Genomic DNA, 18,998 nt, shown 5'->3' with positions numbered 1-18,998 from the left:
GGGTACCAAAAAAAAAAAAAAAAAAAAACCAATTATCTACATTAAACATATAAAGTTCCTAAAAGGGAAGTAGCTAAAATTTCAAGGTCCAAAACCAATTGAGATCAATGTCATTAACCATCCTACCCCTTTCTTCTCTGAAAATAAGATGGAGCTGTGTTTTCCTGAACTGGAAAACTCCTTTCAATATGTATCATAAAATTCTGCCAATAAAACAATTTTTAGCTTAGACTGAATTGCAACTAAATGTATTTTAATGCTCTAGTTAGTGACCATTATTTTGATTTTAAGTCCAATAGAATTTTTAACACAATTTTTCAAAAGATAATTTTTCGTTACCTGGGATTGGGAGGGTATCCAGATGGGTATGCAGAGATTCCACTTGGCATGCCTGGCATGTAGGAGGCTAAAAAACAATTTTTAACATTGTAAAATAATATGCACAGCCCTGAATATGGATACAATTTAAAAAGACAGACATCAGTGTTAAACCACAGCAAAATTTCATACAGTTACAAAATCCAAATTTCAAATTCAAAATAGAACAACTATCTGGTTCACATTAGTTCAAGCAGTAAAAATTTTGAAGTCACTTAATTCTCAAATCATTAAACATGAGTGAGAACACTCATGAAAACCCCAACAAAAACAATGTTGTAAAGAGGTCAACTTGGTCAGCTCTATAAGTTCTCAAGGAGTCTATAAAGTAAGAAGTGGTTTGATTTACACTTTAGAAGAATGTAATTTCTGGCCTCATTTGGTCCAAGATCAGCTTCTTAGAAAGTGAGCTCTTTATTGTATCTAAGAAATCTTTGACATTTCTTTTACAATTATGTTGACCAATTCACACAGCTGATTTTGTTGGATTGCTTGAGAACTTAAAACTTTAAAGTACAATGAGAAGTATCATAAAAAACAACAACAACAACAACAAAACTTACATTCTGTTCATCCAAACTGGTTAAAAACAAAACAAAAGCTTGGAAATAATAGGAAAAAAATTAAAATCCAGCAATCTTAAAAGAATGCTTTACACATTCTTTAAAGAGAGCACTAACAGCACAGAACTAAGGTCAGTGATATCAACAAGCTAAGCAATGCAGAGGAAGAAAAAGAGAAGATGATTTTGGCCCTAACTGGAAATGACTTGTTCTTAGAATCAATGTTTCCTCAGTGAAACTTTTTCTTTGATGACAATGACAAATCAGTCTTTAAGTCAATAAATAAATATTTTAGTGCCTTCTATTTTATAGGTACTGGGGATCTGAAGGAGAGGGAAGAGAAGGTTGAAAGAAAGAAACCCTGGCCTCAAGCTAGGGATACTGCTAGATTCCATAAGAGTTTTTTACTTTCCCAGGCATAAAGCACAGCTGACCTTTGTAAACATCTTTTTGAGAAGATGAGGCTACTACCAAGCAGCAGCAACACATGCAATTACTACCCAACTCCCATGTCAGTTTCTTTTTTTTTTTAAGACATCGGTGGGCCTTTATTTTGTTCACTTATTTATATGAGGTGCTGAGAATTGAACCCAGTGCCTTGCACATGCTAGGCAAGCACTCTACCACTGAGCCACAACCCCAGCTCCCTCTTTCTCTCTTTAACATACAAACCATATTCCATAAGTGTAAGCAATTTCCTCATAATTATAAGCAATGTTTCTTTTCTAAATTTATATGAGATAACTCTAAGAATTAAATGAAAATACTGGGCTAAGAATGTAGCTCAATGGTAGAGTGCTTGCCTAGCCTGTACAAGGCCCTGGATTCAATCCCCAGTACTACCAAAAAAAGTTATATGAAATATTTAGCTATAACTCATAATCACTACTAATAAATGTGGATTACTATTCTCAAAAAAAAAAAAAGAGGTTAGACTGTAACACTTTTTTGCTTTTAAAGATACATGGTATTGATATATTAATACCATGACATTGGTAGATCTTGAACTCCTGGGCCCAAGCAATTCTTCTGCCTCAGTCTCCTGAACAGCTGGGACTACAAGCAGGGAACACCAGGCCTGAGTAAAACACCTCTACACAGAAACTTTCCCAGGCACCACGCATGCCATAGCCATGGAGTCATGAGGGACCCCAATCTCAGACACTGGTCTCCCAATCACTGTCACCATTCTCCATATAATACATTAAAAAACAACCTTAGAAGTTATCCTAAAATAAAAATTTTCTCAGTAATGATAACAATAAAAAAGTACATACATAATTTCTCAACCATAATGGATGTTTATGTATCTAGCCACACTGCTTGGATATTCCTTATAGTATGTGTGTGTGAGGTGGATGGAATTCAGAATTTAATTTCTTCTTTTTTGTACCAGGGATTGAATCCAGGGGTGCTTTATTGCTGAACTATATCCTTAGTCCTTTGTATTTTGAGACAGTGTCTCCCTAAGCTGCTTAGGGCCTTGCTAAACTGCTGAGACTGGCCTCAAACTTGCGATCTTCCTAGCTGGGCCTCCCGAGTCACTGGGATTACTGGTATGTGCCATGATGCCTAGCACAGACCTTTACTTATTTATTTTGATACTGGGGATTTAACCCACAAGTGCTTAACCACTGAACTACACTCCCACTCATTTTTATTTTGAGACAGGGTCTTGTTAAGTTGCTTATGGTCTCACTAAATTGCTGAGGCTGCCTTTGAAATTGTGCTCCTACTGCCTCAGCCATGGCACCTGGTCAACCTTTATTTCTTTATAGTTATATCTAATACCAATACTTGTCTAAATGGGTAAACATATTAAACTGGACCCAATAGTCTAGGCACAGTGGTGCACACCTGTAATCCCAGCATCTTAGGAGGCTGAGGCAGAAGGATTGTGAGTTCAAAGCCAGCCTCAGCAACAGTGAGGAGGTAAGCAACTCAGTGAGACACTGTCTCTCTAGAGTGTTTAATGTAACTTATAATGAGTACAAAATTAAACTGCAGTAGTGACCATAATAGAGCGGTCCCTTTCTAGACTATTATACTTCCAATGTCAATGTGAAACTGAAAAAACTTTAGAAAGAATAATGTCACTTGGGAAACTACCTAGATTTCTGAAAAGGTTATCTTTGTATTAAGTGATAAACTGTCAATGTTATTTGGGCAAATAAATAAGAGTAATGAGATAAGAAAATATTTGCTATTTCAAACTCAAATGATCAAAATATTTTCCACTCTAGGGCACTAAAGTTAACAGGATTTAGTAAGAGGAAAACAAAATTTCTCACCCCAAAGTATCACTACTAGCTTTAAAAAAAAAAAAAAAATGCTAATCCTAAAACCAAGTTTATTTTGGGAAGGAAGGGAAGGAAAAAGAAATGGGGCTCTATAGTTCTTTGTTAAAAACAGTTTATTTTAAGATACTGTAAATGAGGGCTGGGGTTGTGGCTCAGTGGCAGAGTGCTTGCCTAACGTGTGAAGCACTGGGTTTGATTCTCAGCACCGTATATAAATGAATAAAAAAAAGTGCATCAACAACTAAATAAATAAAAGATACTATAGATGATACTAATTTTCTGTCCATAAGTTGTGTTGTAACAACAACAAAAGTTCTTTGCTAGATTCCTGTTCTGCTTTGTAAGGCAATATGCTCTTCAAGAAAGAATGGATTAGAAAAGACAATGATTTTCAGCAGAAGAAAACTGAAAGCTCACATAATTGTCTTAAAAGAAATCAATCTGGTTCATTATACTCTTAAATACTTTCATAAAAAAAATCAGTTTAGAACACAATGAAATCAATATAGATTTAGTAAAGTCAAAACAAATAAGTACAACCAACTCCCAGTTATTCAGGGTGATCTTTAAGTATCAGTAAGAAAATTTTTTAAAAACCCAGATAATAGGGAAAATATATACCAATTAGGGTATACCCTTCCACACAAGGTTAAATCATGAATTGGCTGTACTAATGAGAAGAAAGCTGAGAGCTAGATATCCAATTGTGTATACCCAGAATAGCTGATTGTGAATGATTTAGTTGACTTTATAGTAAATTCTTATCTGCAACACTGACCCCTAGAATGTTGACTACCTTTCAAGTTATATCTGCTTCCAAGCTGATCAAATAAAGCTATTCTGTGGCATGCATAATTTAAAAAATTTAGCTCTATTCCAGCATTTTCTCCTCCATTTTGGAATCCAGCACACCCATACTTAGATTTCTACCCACAAATGGAAGCCCAAATGCCAGTCTTTGGTAGGAATCGGTACATGCAGATGTGGGGCCTCAGAATATCTCCCAAAACTCCACTAACTTGACAGGCTAAAAAAAAGTAAAGTGAATATATTAAATTTCTTAAGTAAGACTTTTTACAAGGCTTTTTTTTGGCTTTGTTTTAAATCAAAGCTCAAGTCTACTTACTATTTGGTGGCCCTGTTGCTTGGTATGGTGGATAGGATGCTGAAATAGTAGGACGAGAGAAGACTGGTGGTTCATCTCCAAATACCACAATCATAACCTGAATAAGCCCCAACAAGTCTGACTGTGGCTAAAAGAGGAAAACAAATTCATGTCAATTATAAAGTTGCTTTTTGGCAAAAAGCTAAAGTTTGGTCATTTCACATCAGTTTTCAATTCAGTTTGACAGTTTTATTTGTAGATTTCCAATCAAAACTATTCCATTTCTTAGTTTATTTTAACAATGTTAGGTGGTTTTTAAATATTATTTCTATATTCATGGCAAGGTTCTTACTTCAAGTCTATAAAAGCAGTATATTGCAAAATTCATATAGTATTGTTCTTCACAATACTGACACCTGATGACACAGAGCTTATCAAAACTTATTGTCAATGGAAGATTCAAGCATATTGGAACAAATTCAGGAATGGATATAAACAATGGCCACAATATTATTTAAGGTCTTTAAAAGACAGCAATGATGAGGGGCTGGGAATGTGGCTCAAGCGGTAGCGTGCTCGCCTGGCATGCATGCGGCCCGGGTTCGAGCCTCAGCACCACATACAAACAAAGATGTGTCCGCCAAAAATCTAAAAAATAAATATTAAAATTCTCTCTCTCTCTCTCTCTTAAAAAAAAAAAAAGACAGCAATGATACCTTGGAAATATGTGTTCTTAAAAATGATTTTTAGGGGCTGGGGCTTATGGCACTGGGTTCGATTCCCAGCACCGCATATAATAAATAAATTAAAGGTCTGTCAACAACTAAAAAGAATTTAAAATAAAGATAAAAATTATTTTTATTAAAGGCAGTATTATGAACTCTGAATTCATAGGTACTTTAGTTTAGAAATTGCTGTATTGTAAAGAAGATAAAAATTGTTAAAGGACCTCTCCTTCCTATAACAGGGACAGTACTTGTTTTTCAATAAATGTTGCTAAAATTTTCTCTCATATATTTATTGATAACTGATTTAAGGCAAACTATGTTAGACAAAGGTGTTCAACTGTCTTTTTAATAGTTCTATTTTTACTCCTTAACCTATCTTGTGTATATCTTATCTCAAGTACTTTTTCCATGAACTCATCAGTTTTTGATGGTTTAATCATCTCAATCAGCTAACCTCCTTCATATATATATATATATATATATACACACACACACACACACACACATATATATATATATATATATATTTTTTTTTTTTGCAGTGCTGGGGACTGAACTCAGAACCTGATGCATGATAGCCTCTCTACCACTGAGCCACATCCTCAACCCTTGTAACTTTTTCTTCTCCCAATAGAAGAGTTAGTAGCAATTTATACCATTCCAAAGAACCAAATTTATCTCATATTCAATTTTGATCCACCTTATAGAAGATGACAATGAAAACATTTTCCAGTATGTATATGCTGAGGATGGGGGTAAACATGTAGTATCTACCTGTGCAGTACTCAAGAGTATGTGTTGGGGGTGGGAGCTGTTATGTGGTGTGGCCACTTAGAACATACATGACCCACTCTCTCCAATTTTTTAGTTCAACAAAACTCCAAAGTGTGCAATAGTCTCATGTAAGCTTTTTTTTTTTTTTTTTTTTTTTTTAGTTGTAGTTGGACACATTATCTTTATTTTATTTATTTATTTTTATGTGGTGCTGAGGACTGAACCTAATGCCTCACACGTGCTAGGCGAGGACTTTACCGCTTAGCCACCATCCCAGCTCCTCGTGTAAGCTTTTTTAAAAACTAAGATACAATTCACATACCATAAAACACTTCTAAAGCTTACAGTTCAGTGACTTGTAGTTTACTCATAAAACTGTACAATCATCACTACCATCTAAGTTCAGAATATTTTTATAATCTCAAAAAGAATTCCTGTGCCCTATTAGTAGTCATGTCTCATTTTCTACTCTGCAGTCCTTGGTAATCAGATCTACTTTATCTCTACAGATCTGCCTCTTCTGTATGTTTCATTAAAATGGAATAATATAACAAGTGACCTTTTTGTGTCTGGCCCCTCTCAGCATAATTTCCCAATATTCATCCATATTGTAGTATGAATTAGTTCTTCATTCATATATTCTTAAAACTACAATTTTGTTGAAACAAATTTTAATTCTTTATTACACTTTTTCACACTTAATTCTGTGAAATGAGGATTAATCTAATCTTTAATCTGTTTCTAGGCCTATTATAAAGCAACAGGTTACAGATTCAGAATGACTTGCTGACTATATTGCTATAGGATATGAAAGAAATAACAAAAGTATTGTAGCAACTTTCTTTTAATATTTTTGTGATGCTGGGGATTAAATCCAGGGACTTGTGCATGCTAGGCAAGCATTCTACCACTATATCCCAGTCCTGTAGCAGTTTATTTTAGTTCAAACACCTAAAGACCCATTAAACAGATAATACCTTTATAAAAGGTATTGAAAACCCCATAAACTTAAGCAACATTCCTTTCTTCTCCATCCCTTTTTACTTGTTTGCTTTTCTAATAAGCAATAAAAAGATCAGATTTTATATCCTAAGCAATATATTAGTCAGGATTAGGATATTTTTTAATATTTATTTTTTAGTTGTAGGTGGACACAATATCTTTATTTCACTTTTATGCGGTGCTGAGGATTGAACCCACGAGTGCAGGCGAACACTCTACCACTGAGCCACAATTCCAGCCCCAGGATTAGGATTAATAAGTAACTTAACTAGATAATGATAAGTGATAGAAGTTTTATATTGTCATGTAAGATTACTACAATATACACTGAAGCTTTCCCTTATACTTAGTTATAACTAATTGAGAAGTTTTCTACAAATGTCCATGCTCCTTTCATAATAGAGAACTGTTGCTGAGAATAAGCTGATTAAAATTTCCAGTGCTCCTTACAGTAGTGTTTATCAATGGAACACAGCCAAAGTGATTTAATTCCTAAATGCTTAACTTCCATGCTAGGTGGATAAGGAAGGAGATATTCTTTACTGCTTTCTCTGCTCTTCCTGAATGCACAGGACTCTGAAGTCCTAGTAGGACATGGTAGCATCACAAATTGGAGAGAACCTGGGTCTCTAAAGCACAAAATGAGGAAAGCTGCCTGCCACTGAAGGAACACTCCCAGTGAACTATAATGTAGGCAAGAAATTTCTAAGTTAACACTTTAACTCTGTGGGCAAATGAGAATTAACAGACAGGAATTAATATTTTACCAGGATTCTCCATGGTATAACCTCATCTATCACACCAAAGTTTGCCACCATTATTTCTGTTTTTAATCATATTTGTGAAATGTCATACAGAAATATATGAAACATATGTAACTTTAAAAAGTAACGATAAATTACAGTATCTGTGTAGCTATTACCCAAGTTAAGAAACAGAAGATTGCCAAAAATGTAGAAAGAAAATATTTCCCATCCTGACTGCATCCACCTCCATCAACTCTAGAGGTAATAACTCTTCTCTGACAGCAGACATTCTTTTGCTTGATTTTAAACACACTACCTTATGATTTCCTAAACCAGATACTGTTTGTTTGTTCTTGAACTTCACAATAATTAAACTACATATTCTATCGGGACTTCTTTTGCTTAGCAATTTTTGCAGGATTTATTCTTTAACAGAGTACTTTTTTTTTTTAATTGCTGTATGTTATTCCAATGAATGAATATACTATTACTTCTTTATTCTTTCTCTTGCTATTGATACTTTTCTGAGTTATATCCAACCAACCTTTGGCTACTAACCACCACGCCTCTATGAACACGGTTGCAATGGTGATTTTTGTGCAGAGTTCTCAACTGAGGGTGATATTTTTACCTCTCAGGAGATATTTGAAACTCAAGACATTTATGGCTGTCACAACTGCATGTGTGTTATGCTACATCTTGTGGGTAAAGGTTAAATGATCTTCATCCTACATTAAACAGGACAACCTTCTCAGAACAATGAATTATCTGACTCACAGTGGTAACAATGCTGAGGTTGAAAAACATTTTTCTAATGTATACACCAAGGGATGGGACAGCTAATTCATACAGTATGTATTTTTACAACTTCACAGACTATACCAAACTGATTTCCAGAGCAGTTTTACCAATTTTACTCCTACTAGCAGTATTTAAGAGTTCCTTTTTCTTTACATCTTTACTCTTGGTACTGTAACCAACAGTACAAATCTGGTGAATATGCAGTGATGCTCTAAGTATACAAATATTTTCTTCCAGTGTGTGATTAGTTTTTCACTCCCCCCCCCCCTCACAGTACTGGAGATTTAACCCAAGGGTGCTCTCCCACTGAGCTACATCCCTAGCCCTTTAAAAATTTTTTTAAAACTTTGACACAGGGCCTCCCTAAATTACCCAGGCAGGCTTCAAATTTAGCAACCTTTCTCCCTTAGCCTCCTCAGTAGCCAAGATTATAAGCATGTGCTACTATGCCCAGGTCTTCACACTTTTAAATGTGTTGTTCATGAACATAAGTTCTTAATTTGTATAAACTCTAGGTAAATGGGTAAGTCTTTTAATTCTTTGGCTGTTAGGAAAAAAAAAAGTCCACCTACTAAAAGATCATAGACAATTTGCTAAATTATCTCCTAAAAGCCTTTTACAATCTACCTGAAATTGATTTATGTCTACTTTTAAGAAGGAATTCAACTGTCACAACTTCATCATTGAAAAATTCATTCTATCCCCACTGATCTAATATACCATTGTCTTATATCAAGTGTTCTTATATAGTGTGCTTTTTTTAGGTTCTTTATTATGTTCTTTCTATTCATTTGTTTATTCCTGTAACAATCATAGTATCTTAAATTATTAGTTTTATACTAAATTTTGCTATCTGTAGGGCAAGTCTCTTTCCCATTCTCCTTATAAAGCACCTTGACTATTGTCAATCTTTTGCATCTCCATATACATTTTAGATTTTGCTTAGAATTTCACAGATTAACAAATATACTTGGGGCTGGGGATGTGGCTCAAGCGGTAGTGTGCTCGCCTGGCATGCATGGGGCCAAGATTCGATCCTCAGCACCACATACAAACAAAGATGTTGTGTCCACTGAAAACTAAAGAATAAATTAAAAATTTAAAAAAAAAAATACAAGCAAATAAAAAACTCCTCTTAGGATATAGATCAACTGTAGAGAAAAAACATTTTTATAATATTAAATCTTCTAATCTATGAATAAGGTTCTCTCTTTTTTGACTCAGGTTTTCTTTAATGTCTTTCAATAAAGTTTAAAATCTTTTCCATAATATACTATACACCATTTGTTAAGTCTATTCTTGTATTAACTACATTAAAGAAATATATTTATCTTCCAGTTCATTAATCCTCTATTATACTGAATTCAATCTGCTATAAACTCATCCATTGAGTTGTTCTAAGATTTCCACTTGGTTCCTTTTTAATACAATTCTACATCTTCTTTTCTTTTCCTTCCTTTTTTTGTGGTGCTAGCAATTGAACCTAGGGCCTATAACTCTGAGCTAAAAACCCTAGCCTTATATTATTCTATTTTTTAGTTCTAAGTTTTTCTCTTGGTTCCTTTTAAATTCAATTCTCTCATCTTTTTTTTTCTTTCTTGTTTTGTTTTTTGGTATCAGAGACTCAGCCACATCCCTAATCCTTTTTTTATTTAGAGACAGGTCTTGCTAAGTCGCTTAAGGCCTTATTAAGTTGCCAAGTCTGGCTTTGAACTTGCAATCCTCCTGCATCAGCCTTGAGTTGCTGGGATTACAGGAGTGTGCCACCATGCCCAGCTTATCATCTATTTTGTTGAACACATTAATCACATCCTTTTCAAGTGTCCTATAACTGGGTTACCTGAGGTCGGGGAGTGTCTTGTTTCTACTATCTTTTTTCCCTGCTGGTTCCCTTTCTTTATTGATGTATTTAATGATTTAGCATATCTCATGGTATATATACACAGTGGAATATTACTCAGCCATAAAGAAGAATGAAATTTATGGCATTTGCCAGTAAATGGATGGAACTGGAGACTATCATGTTAAATGAAATAAGCCAATCCCCCCAAAACAAAATGTACTCTCTGATATATGGATGCCAATTCGCAATAGGGGGGCGGGGTTTCGCCGGATTGAACAGGGAGGAACAGGAATTTTGAAAGAAGAGGGGATAGGAATGGAAAAATAGTAGAATGAATTAGACATAACTTTCCTATGTTAATATATGAATACATGGGGCTGGTAGAGCACTCGCCTAGCATGTGTGAGGCACTGGGTTTGATCCTCAGCATCACATAAAAATAAAATAATAATGCCCACCTATAACTAAAAAATATTTAAAAAATAAATATATATATATGAATACATGACCAGTGTGACTCCACACCATGTACAACCACATGAATGGGAAGCTATACTCCAGGTATGCATGATGTCAAAATACATTGTATTGTCATGTATAACTAAAAAGAATAAATAAAAAATATATATATAAAATGAGGGCTGGGGTTGTGCCCCAGTAGTAGAGCACTCGACTAGCAAGTGCGAAGCCCTGGGTTTGATCCTCAGTACCACATAAAAATAAACAAATAAATAAATAAAATAAAGATATTAAAAAATATATATTTCTACAATAAATGCAAGTGAAAGAAAAGTCCAAGATTTTAATGCAATCCACTACGTAAAATGCAACGAATGATCCACGACATTCTCCATAGTCTTTTTTAAATAATTGTTTTTTAGTTATAGGTGGACACAACATCTTTATTTTATTTTTATGCGGTACTGAGGATGGAACCCAGTGCCTCATGCATGCTAGGCAAGCAGTCTATCTCTGAGCCACAACCCCAGCCACCCTCCACAATCATTTACAATACTTTCTAGACATCTAGTTGGTTAATTATTGTGAGGGGAAAGGGGGAAAAAAAAAAAAGGGGGAGAGAAATGAATTACAGTAGATGGGGTAGAGAGAGAAGATGGGGTGGGGGATAGTAGAGGATAGGAAAGGTAGCAAAATACAACAGTAACTAGTATGGCAATATGTAAAAACATGGATGTGTAACCGATGTGATTCTGCAATCTGTATATGGGGTAAAAATGGGAGTTCATAACCCACTTGAATCAAATGTATGAAATATGATATGTCAAGAGCTTTGTAATGTTTTGAACAACCAATTAAAAAAAAATAAAAAATAAAGGCCTGGCTGTCTTGACAGTCAGAATAGCAACTTCTGTCTTTCCATCCACTTTAGGTTGTTTGAAATTCTGAAGGCTTGTCTCCTCTTAGCTAAGGCCCTCCGTCCAGATTCTTTCACCCTGCATCTAGAAACAGTAAATACCACTAAGGGACAGGGCACAGTAGCACATGCCTCTAATTACAGTGACTTGTGGGCCTCATGAGGCAGCAGGATTGCAAGTTCAAGATCAGCCTCAGCAACTTAGCAAGACTCTGTCTCAAAAAATAAAAAGGGCTACATATGTGGCTCAGTGGTAAAGGGCCCCTGGGTTCAAGCCTCAGTATTTTTTTTTTTTAAAAAAAGTACGTACTTATACAAAGCATTATACAAATAAGATGTATTTCTTTTAGAGTGCCTTTCCTAATTGCCTCAGCTCAGTGATTAGTCTCTTATCTGAATTTATCCGCCCTTCTTGGAATCCTTCTTAAGTTTTAATAGAAAGCACACGCTAGTGAGCAAAACATGAAAAACAACTAATTCACAGAACCTATTAATACTTACATGTTTCCATTCATGTAGATAAGGAAGATATATTTTCCCATTTGCATCAACATGCTTTCCTGTCTTAATAGTCATTGAACTAGTAGGTTTAACAAAACAGATAGGGGGATTATATGGGTATGTGTCCAGCAGCCACAGGCATATTGGAATGTTGTATGTATTACCTGAAAGAGAAAGAGAAACTTTAATCATTCTATTTTTATTTTTACTCAAAAACAGTTTAATAGGTAAGGGAGAGCTACAATTAAGGAACACGTGTCAAACTTGCAGCAAATATTTTGTTTCAAAGTTCTGTTTAAAATTAGTTTCTCAATTTTTTGTTTGTAAAACACATAAGTAGGATGAAGGAGCTAACTGATCACTACTCTGCCTATGCCTTCCTGATCCTATAAAACATTCTTCATGAATTATCTTTCGACCCAATCTGTTCTTTGCTACCTGACTCTCTTCGTTTCAATTAATAAAGCTTGCTGGGAAGGGAAAGGAAAGGAAGAACATGGCTTAACGTGCTACAGGAGAAAGTGATAAATCTGAAATTCCCTTGTCAAAACCTAGATTATAAAACTCAATCCAATAGTCAAACAGATGCTAATGGTTTCCACAGTCTGACAAATGCATATAGTCTTTTCAGTGGTAATTACTCAGAATCATTCATGTCATTCTCTTCTTTTTGCTTTATGAAACAATCTGAGGTGAGAAATCTGACTATATGTAGTCAAAATGAAGCATCAAAGAATCTGATAGTTAATATATTAAACAAAAATCACAGTATTTTCTTACTATGCTCAAAGTCCAATGTTCCAAGCAACTATCTGAATCACCTAATATAATTTATATGCATTTTCCCCTTAGAAATAGTTCCCTGCACATAAATAAGTGCACATAAATGTCGTCTAAAGAAATTAGATAGTTATAGGACTTCAGATTTGTTGTTTTAGCCCAGAATTACCTACAGTGAACAATAATGGGAAGTTCCAATAGGACATAGGGTAATATATAAAACATAAGTTTTTCCCACCACCCAGAATTCTCTGCTTTGTGTAAATGAAGAATTTCCCAGAGTAATGTACATTTGTAAACTATGTTACTTATAACCTATTTCCTTCAACAGAGTTTATTTCCTGAGGGCAAGGGCAGAGTTAGTAATCTTGAATTTCACTCAGTCCTCCCTAAGCTTTCCATATTTGCTTTATACAGTGCTAATGCTTGATTAAGTATCCGCCCCCATCTATAATATGCATCCTATTATAAAAGGTTGACTCGTCTTTTAATAGGAAGCTCAAATGTCATTACCTCTGTGATTTTCCCATGTGGCCTTGTTCTCCTTTGAAATTTCACTGTATCTTAAAAATTTTATTATTCTATAAGCACCTATAGACATGTAAATCTCATTTATTCCCTGTTTTTGTTATTAATGTAGATTGTTCCAGAAAAGATGTACCCATTATTCATCTTTGTGTCCATAACCCCTATCCCTATTACCTCATGCACAGCAAGTACTATGTGAAATCAATGGATAAGTTATAGGGCACAGGAATAATTAACAGAGCTGTCCAAAAACAAGTTTCTTTTGAAGCTGAGTGCACTTTTATCACTGTAGGTATTCCACCAGAGGATGACTGACTGGCTAACAGACTAATTATCCATCATCAACATTATTACAAATCTCACATAAATAGTAGCTACTATTTATTGTCTGCTAATTATTACCAGACTCTGTTCTACATTCTTTACCTATATTATCTCAATGAATTCTCGGTTTCCCTGAGTTAGGTACTATTATTCAAATACTAGAGATAAGTCTAGTGACAAACCTGAGCAATGAAATTAGGAATTCAAACCTAATTCTGTCTCAACTTTAAATCCTCCTATACAACTATACAATCTGGCATAGTCAGAAAAGACTGAATGGCATGGAGGCTGAATGAACACCATCTGAGAACGCTTTTTAGTTTCAAAATTCTCCTATTCTCTGAAACAATAAATTTCTCCAATGCAATTAGGCACAGGACGTCTTGATAAAAAGCCTTATAAAAAGCTGAAATATGAGCTGCTGCTGCCAAATTAAAACAGAAGTTAAAATTAAAGTTAAAACAGAAGTTAAAATCTCAGTCACCATGAAAGCCTTGACAAAGTAGGTTCAATTTACTTCTAACTTTTGGCAACATATTTATTATGTCGTCAAATACATCTGAACTGGAAACATAAATAAGACATTTACCTCTATAAGGCACAGGAATTGTTCCAGTAAGGTTCATTAATTCCCTGGAACTGCCATCATTAAAAACTGAAAGGAAAGAACAAAGATTTTTTAAAAAATATTTATTTTTTAGTTTAGGTGGACACAATATCTTTATTTTATTTTTATGTGGTGCTGGGGATTGAACCCAGTGCATCAAGCATGGTAGGCCAGTGCTCTACCTCTGAGCCACAACCACAGCCCCAGAACAAAGATTTAATCATGAGCATTTTTGTAGATACTCTCATACAAGTTATTCTTTTAGAAACAGTGGTTAAAATTCACTATTATCCTTGAAAGGGGCTATCTTGTTAATGTATCATCCATTCTGTCCAATAACAAAGAATCCTTTGTTGATTCACTCAAGGGGATCAGCTTTTCAGTGAGTAAAGGAAAGACGCTTTGAATTACTTGCAAAAACTAATGGGAGTACCACAGTCCCAGTAAATATGAGTTCTTGGTATCCAACTAATCAATGTATGCATGAGGCCCTGGGACAGACAGACACACACACACACAGACAGACACACACACACGCATGCACACACGTCATCACTTTCAAATACCATACTAAATGTTAGCCTAGTATCATATTTTAGAAATCCCCAGGTGTTTATCCTGTCATTCTCAATTCTAATGTAGTATCAAACACAGTATTAAATGTACAAAAAGTGTCCACAGTTAACTGTAGATGACATCTTTCAATATGTATTTTTTTTTATTTCACATTTTTCTACACTGATTTATTAGGGTAGTAATCTGTGTTACATTGATTGCTATTGCTTGTAACAATGACTTGGAATGCACACCATGCCATATAGAGAGGACAAGGTTGTAATACATACTACAAGAATACACATTACACTGATGACGTCAGTTGTTTTATTACTGACAATTATAAACCATGTTGTAATTTATTCTAATTTTGAACATTTTCAAATAAGAATATCTTTGTTTACTTTATAAGTATTTTGATAACGATGATTTAGATTTGGTCAAGCCATATGAAGTTATACAAGACTTTTTTGATGATGATGGAACCTTCATCAGTTTTGTTCAACAAGGTTATTCTCTCAGCATCAAGTAAAAGCTATACACTTACAGAAAAGTTCAAGCCTCAATCATTTTCTCCAAACTGAAGCTATTGTAAAACTAACTTTAATTTTGGTAAATATGAAGGTTTTGCAGATCAAAATACCATGGGATAGTGTGTGGACAAAAATAAAATTGAAATGAGGAAGAATCTTGTCCTAGGTTTAGGAGAACACAATTGTTTCAGATCCTTGTTGCTTAGGAAAAGCAGAAATGATTGCCTCTCTGCTGCCTCTCACCTCTCTTTCAGGACCTAAAGTTTACAAAGCCACAGGTGTAAGTGGAATTCATAAAGTCTCAGCTACAAAATTCAGTTCACTGCTTTCAGAGCCAAAGGCTTCATAATGGATAAAAGCCCTGGCACATTATGAAGCAGGGTTGAAGAGAATGAACTGGATATGATGGAGACAAAAAAGAGAAAAGTTCCAGGTGTTGTTATCTCTTAAAATCCAACTTTATAAGAAAGTAAAAAAACAAAAACACCATCTTACCTACTCTACAGAATCAAAAATAATATTAATAAAAATTTTCCTTATTATAAAACGCAAGACACAGTTCACAATATAGGTTTGTCAAAAGTGTTCCTGTGCTGGGCACAATGATGCATACCTGTAATCCCAGCAACTTGAGAGGCTGAGGCATGATTCAAGACCAGCCTCAGCATCTTAGTGAGGCCCTAAGTAACTCAGTGAAACTCTCTCTAAATAAAACATAAAAAGGGCTGACGATTTGGCTCAGAGAGATGCTGGGGGTTGGGGGGATGGGATTAAGCATCAGTAACTTTAAGCTAAGTATCTTTAAGATATACTGTACAATATCTTTTCTTTCCTCTAGGTGACAGACTACATGTTAGAACCAGGTTTGAGGCCAACCACAGCAACTTAAGTGAGATTCTTAGAACCTAGTGAGACTCGGTCTCAAAATTAAAAAAAAAAAAAAAAAGGGTGGGGCTAATAGTCTGTGGTAGGGCCCATAAGCATGAGGCCATGAGTCTGAACCCCAGCACTGCAAAACAAACAAATTTCCTCCTAGGTCTAAACTTGCACAGTTCTATATCAATTTTTTTTTTTGTTGTTGTTGTTTAAACTTAAGAGTTGAACAAATATAATACCCTATTGCGTAACACTTATGTTGGGTGGAGGTTCAATTCTACAACTGAAAAAACAAACTTAACAAGAAAGCAAAAAAACTATAATCATTAATAAAAAGAGTAAGCAAATTCAAAATACAGTAATAGGTATTGATTAAACTCACCATATGAATCCAATACAGGTTTGAGATCTTTGTACAGAGTAATAACATTGACAGTTTCACGTACAGTTAGGTCTCTGTATTTGTACTGAAAAGCAAAATCACAAAATAATTTAGAGTAAACCTAATAAAATAACAAGCCTTGTTATTTTATTCCAGATTTTTTTAAAAAAATCCTGTTTTCTTCATAGCACTCTTCTTAAAGTTAAACTGGCTTTTGTCAATTATTAATATTAATTAAAGCCTGAAAGGGCCTCAGTTACTTTCCTTCCTATCACCTATTTGAAACCTTTACCAAAGCTACCAACCTCCATTTTAGCTCTTCTGTCCAATGTAAAAGGACCTACCAAATCAAATCTTAGTCATTTTTGAAGACTTAGCTTACATATCTCTCTCTCCCTCTTCTTAATGAATTCTTTTCCAGACTTCCCTTTAGCCCATAATTATCTCTCCTTTTTCCTTTTATTAAATCTTGTTCCATTCTTCTCCAGAAGATCCTGGCTTAGGCACTCCTGGCAGGAGATAAGATCAGGGACTCTGATCACAACACTTCCAAGCTCATCAATTGACAAACTGACCATGTACGTGAAGTTTTTAGTGCTTCTTTCTTAAAAATGAACAGTTTATCTATTCTAAAAACAAATACTCCAATAAGCAAGTCGGGGACCAAAACAAACTGAAAACAAGAACATCCAGTTTGGTGATCCAAGGCAGTAATTCCAGTGCCTCTGGAGGAACTGGGACAGAGAGGGGAAGTGTTGAGGCAAGAGGATCACAAGTTCAAGGCCAGCCTCTGCAACAGATCCTTTCTCAAAACAAACAAACAAAAAAAAAAAAAAATCAAAAGGGCTGGGGATGTGCTGTGATAAAGTGCCCCTGGGTTTAATCTTCAGTACCAAAACAAAAACAACAATAAAAACCCCTAACAAGTAATAGGTAAAGCAAGAAAAACTTCATAAACAATAAATATTAATAACTTCAAAGAAGAAAATAATAATATTGAATCCATTAAATAAGAATACTCTAAGAATATGAAATAAAAACCAAAAAAAATCTGAGAGCAGACCCAAATCATTCAATAAAAGGATTAGAATACAGTCCAAAAAGTCCCACAGAGACTACTAAAAAAAGAATGATAGACAATATGGGGGAAAATATTTTAAAAATTAAGAAATAAATCTAGTTCTATTCAAAGTCCATTCTTTCCCTCCTTCTACTGTAATACCAATTTTTCCATGCTATGTAACCAGTCCTATTAACATATAAACATGTTCTTAATTCTCCCATCTTAGTCACACAAGTCACATTCCTAAACTCCCAGTCTCTCTAGCAGTCACATCTCAGTTCCTCTTTATATAAAAAAACAAATAAGCAAACAAAAACTCATATAAGGAAGGCTGGAGATGTATCTTAGTAGAGAGTCTGTCTACCATACAGAGCAGGCTTCCATCCCTAGCTCCACAAAACTAAACAAACTCATACAAGTAGCTGCCTACATTTGCTGTCTTACATTGCCTTTTCTATGCTTTCTTTCAAAAACTTTCTATAGTGGAAAATTTCAAACATATCCAAAATTAGTAAAAGACGAAAGATTTATACGATCTGAAGAGAAACCAGAGTATAAACATATTCAAAATTAGAAGAGTATAATGTGCACCCTTATATCTAACACAGAGAGTCAACAATAATCAATTAACAGCCAATCTCATTTACTCTATAACTCCATTCACTTTTCTCTCAATTTTATTCTGAAGCAAATCATAAATAACATCATATCCTCTCACACATAAATATTTTATATCTTTAAAACAACTTTTAAAAATCATAATACTAGTATCACATTAAATAGTGGCTAGTTACTTAATATTATCAAATATTCAATGTTATATCATATTTAATTTTTTGAAAAAGCATCCAAATTAAGTCCACTGCAATTTAAAATCTGAAGTCTCTTTTAAATGTACAGATTTTCTCATCTATCTTTTTTATAGCTTTGAGATATAATTCACACATTTAGAGTGTACATTTCAATTGTTTTTAGTATATTTAGAATGGTAAAATCATTATTGCAATCCATTTTTACATTTTCATTATTCTCAAAAGAAATCAATACCCTCCAGAGGCTGAGGCAGGAGGACTGCAAGTTTGAAGTCAGCCTAAGCAATTACTGAGGTCCTATGCATCTTAGTTGAGATCCTATCTCAAAATAAAAAGGGCCAGGGATGTGGCTCAATGGTAAAGCCCTCTGAATTCAATCCCCAGGACCAAACCAAAACAAACAACAATGACAAAAAAACAAA

At 34.5% G+C, this 18,998-nt stretch overlaps 1 protein-coding gene across 1 annotated transcript in view; it reads right to left on the bottom strand.

Moving 5' to 3' along the window:
• The window catches only part of Tsg101 (tumor susceptibility 101), a 41,060-nt gene that overhangs the window by 17,875 nt on the left and 4,187 nt on the right, over window positions 1-18,998 (bottom strand). Inside the window, exons 2-6 of the mRNA XM_046438234.1 lie at window positions 16,702-16,786; window positions 14,338-14,403; window positions 12,117-12,280; window positions 4,368-4,494; window positions 340-406 (exon numbers count right to left, since the gene is read on the bottom strand). Of these exons, the coding sequence (XP_046294190.1) occupies window positions 340-406; window positions 4,368-4,494; window positions 12,117-12,280; window positions 14,338-14,403; window positions 16,702-16,786 (509 nt within the window). The remainder of the gene's footprint in view (window positions 1-339; window positions 407-4,367; window positions 4,495-12,116; window positions 12,281-14,337; window positions 14,404-16,701; window positions 16,787-18,998) is intronic.

Source organism: Marmota monax, unplaced genomic scaffold (genome assembly GCF_021218885.2).
Source record: "Marmota monax isolate L192 unplaced genomic scaffold, Marmota_monax_Labrador192_F-V1.1 WCK01_AAM20220418_F8-fsc00061, whole genome shotgun sequence".
Classification (NCBI taxonomy): domain Eukaryota; kingdom Metazoa; phylum Chordata; class Mammalia; order Rodentia; family Sciuridae; genus Marmota; species Marmota monax.
This window is presented reverse-complemented; position numbering and strand designations above follow the sequence as displayed.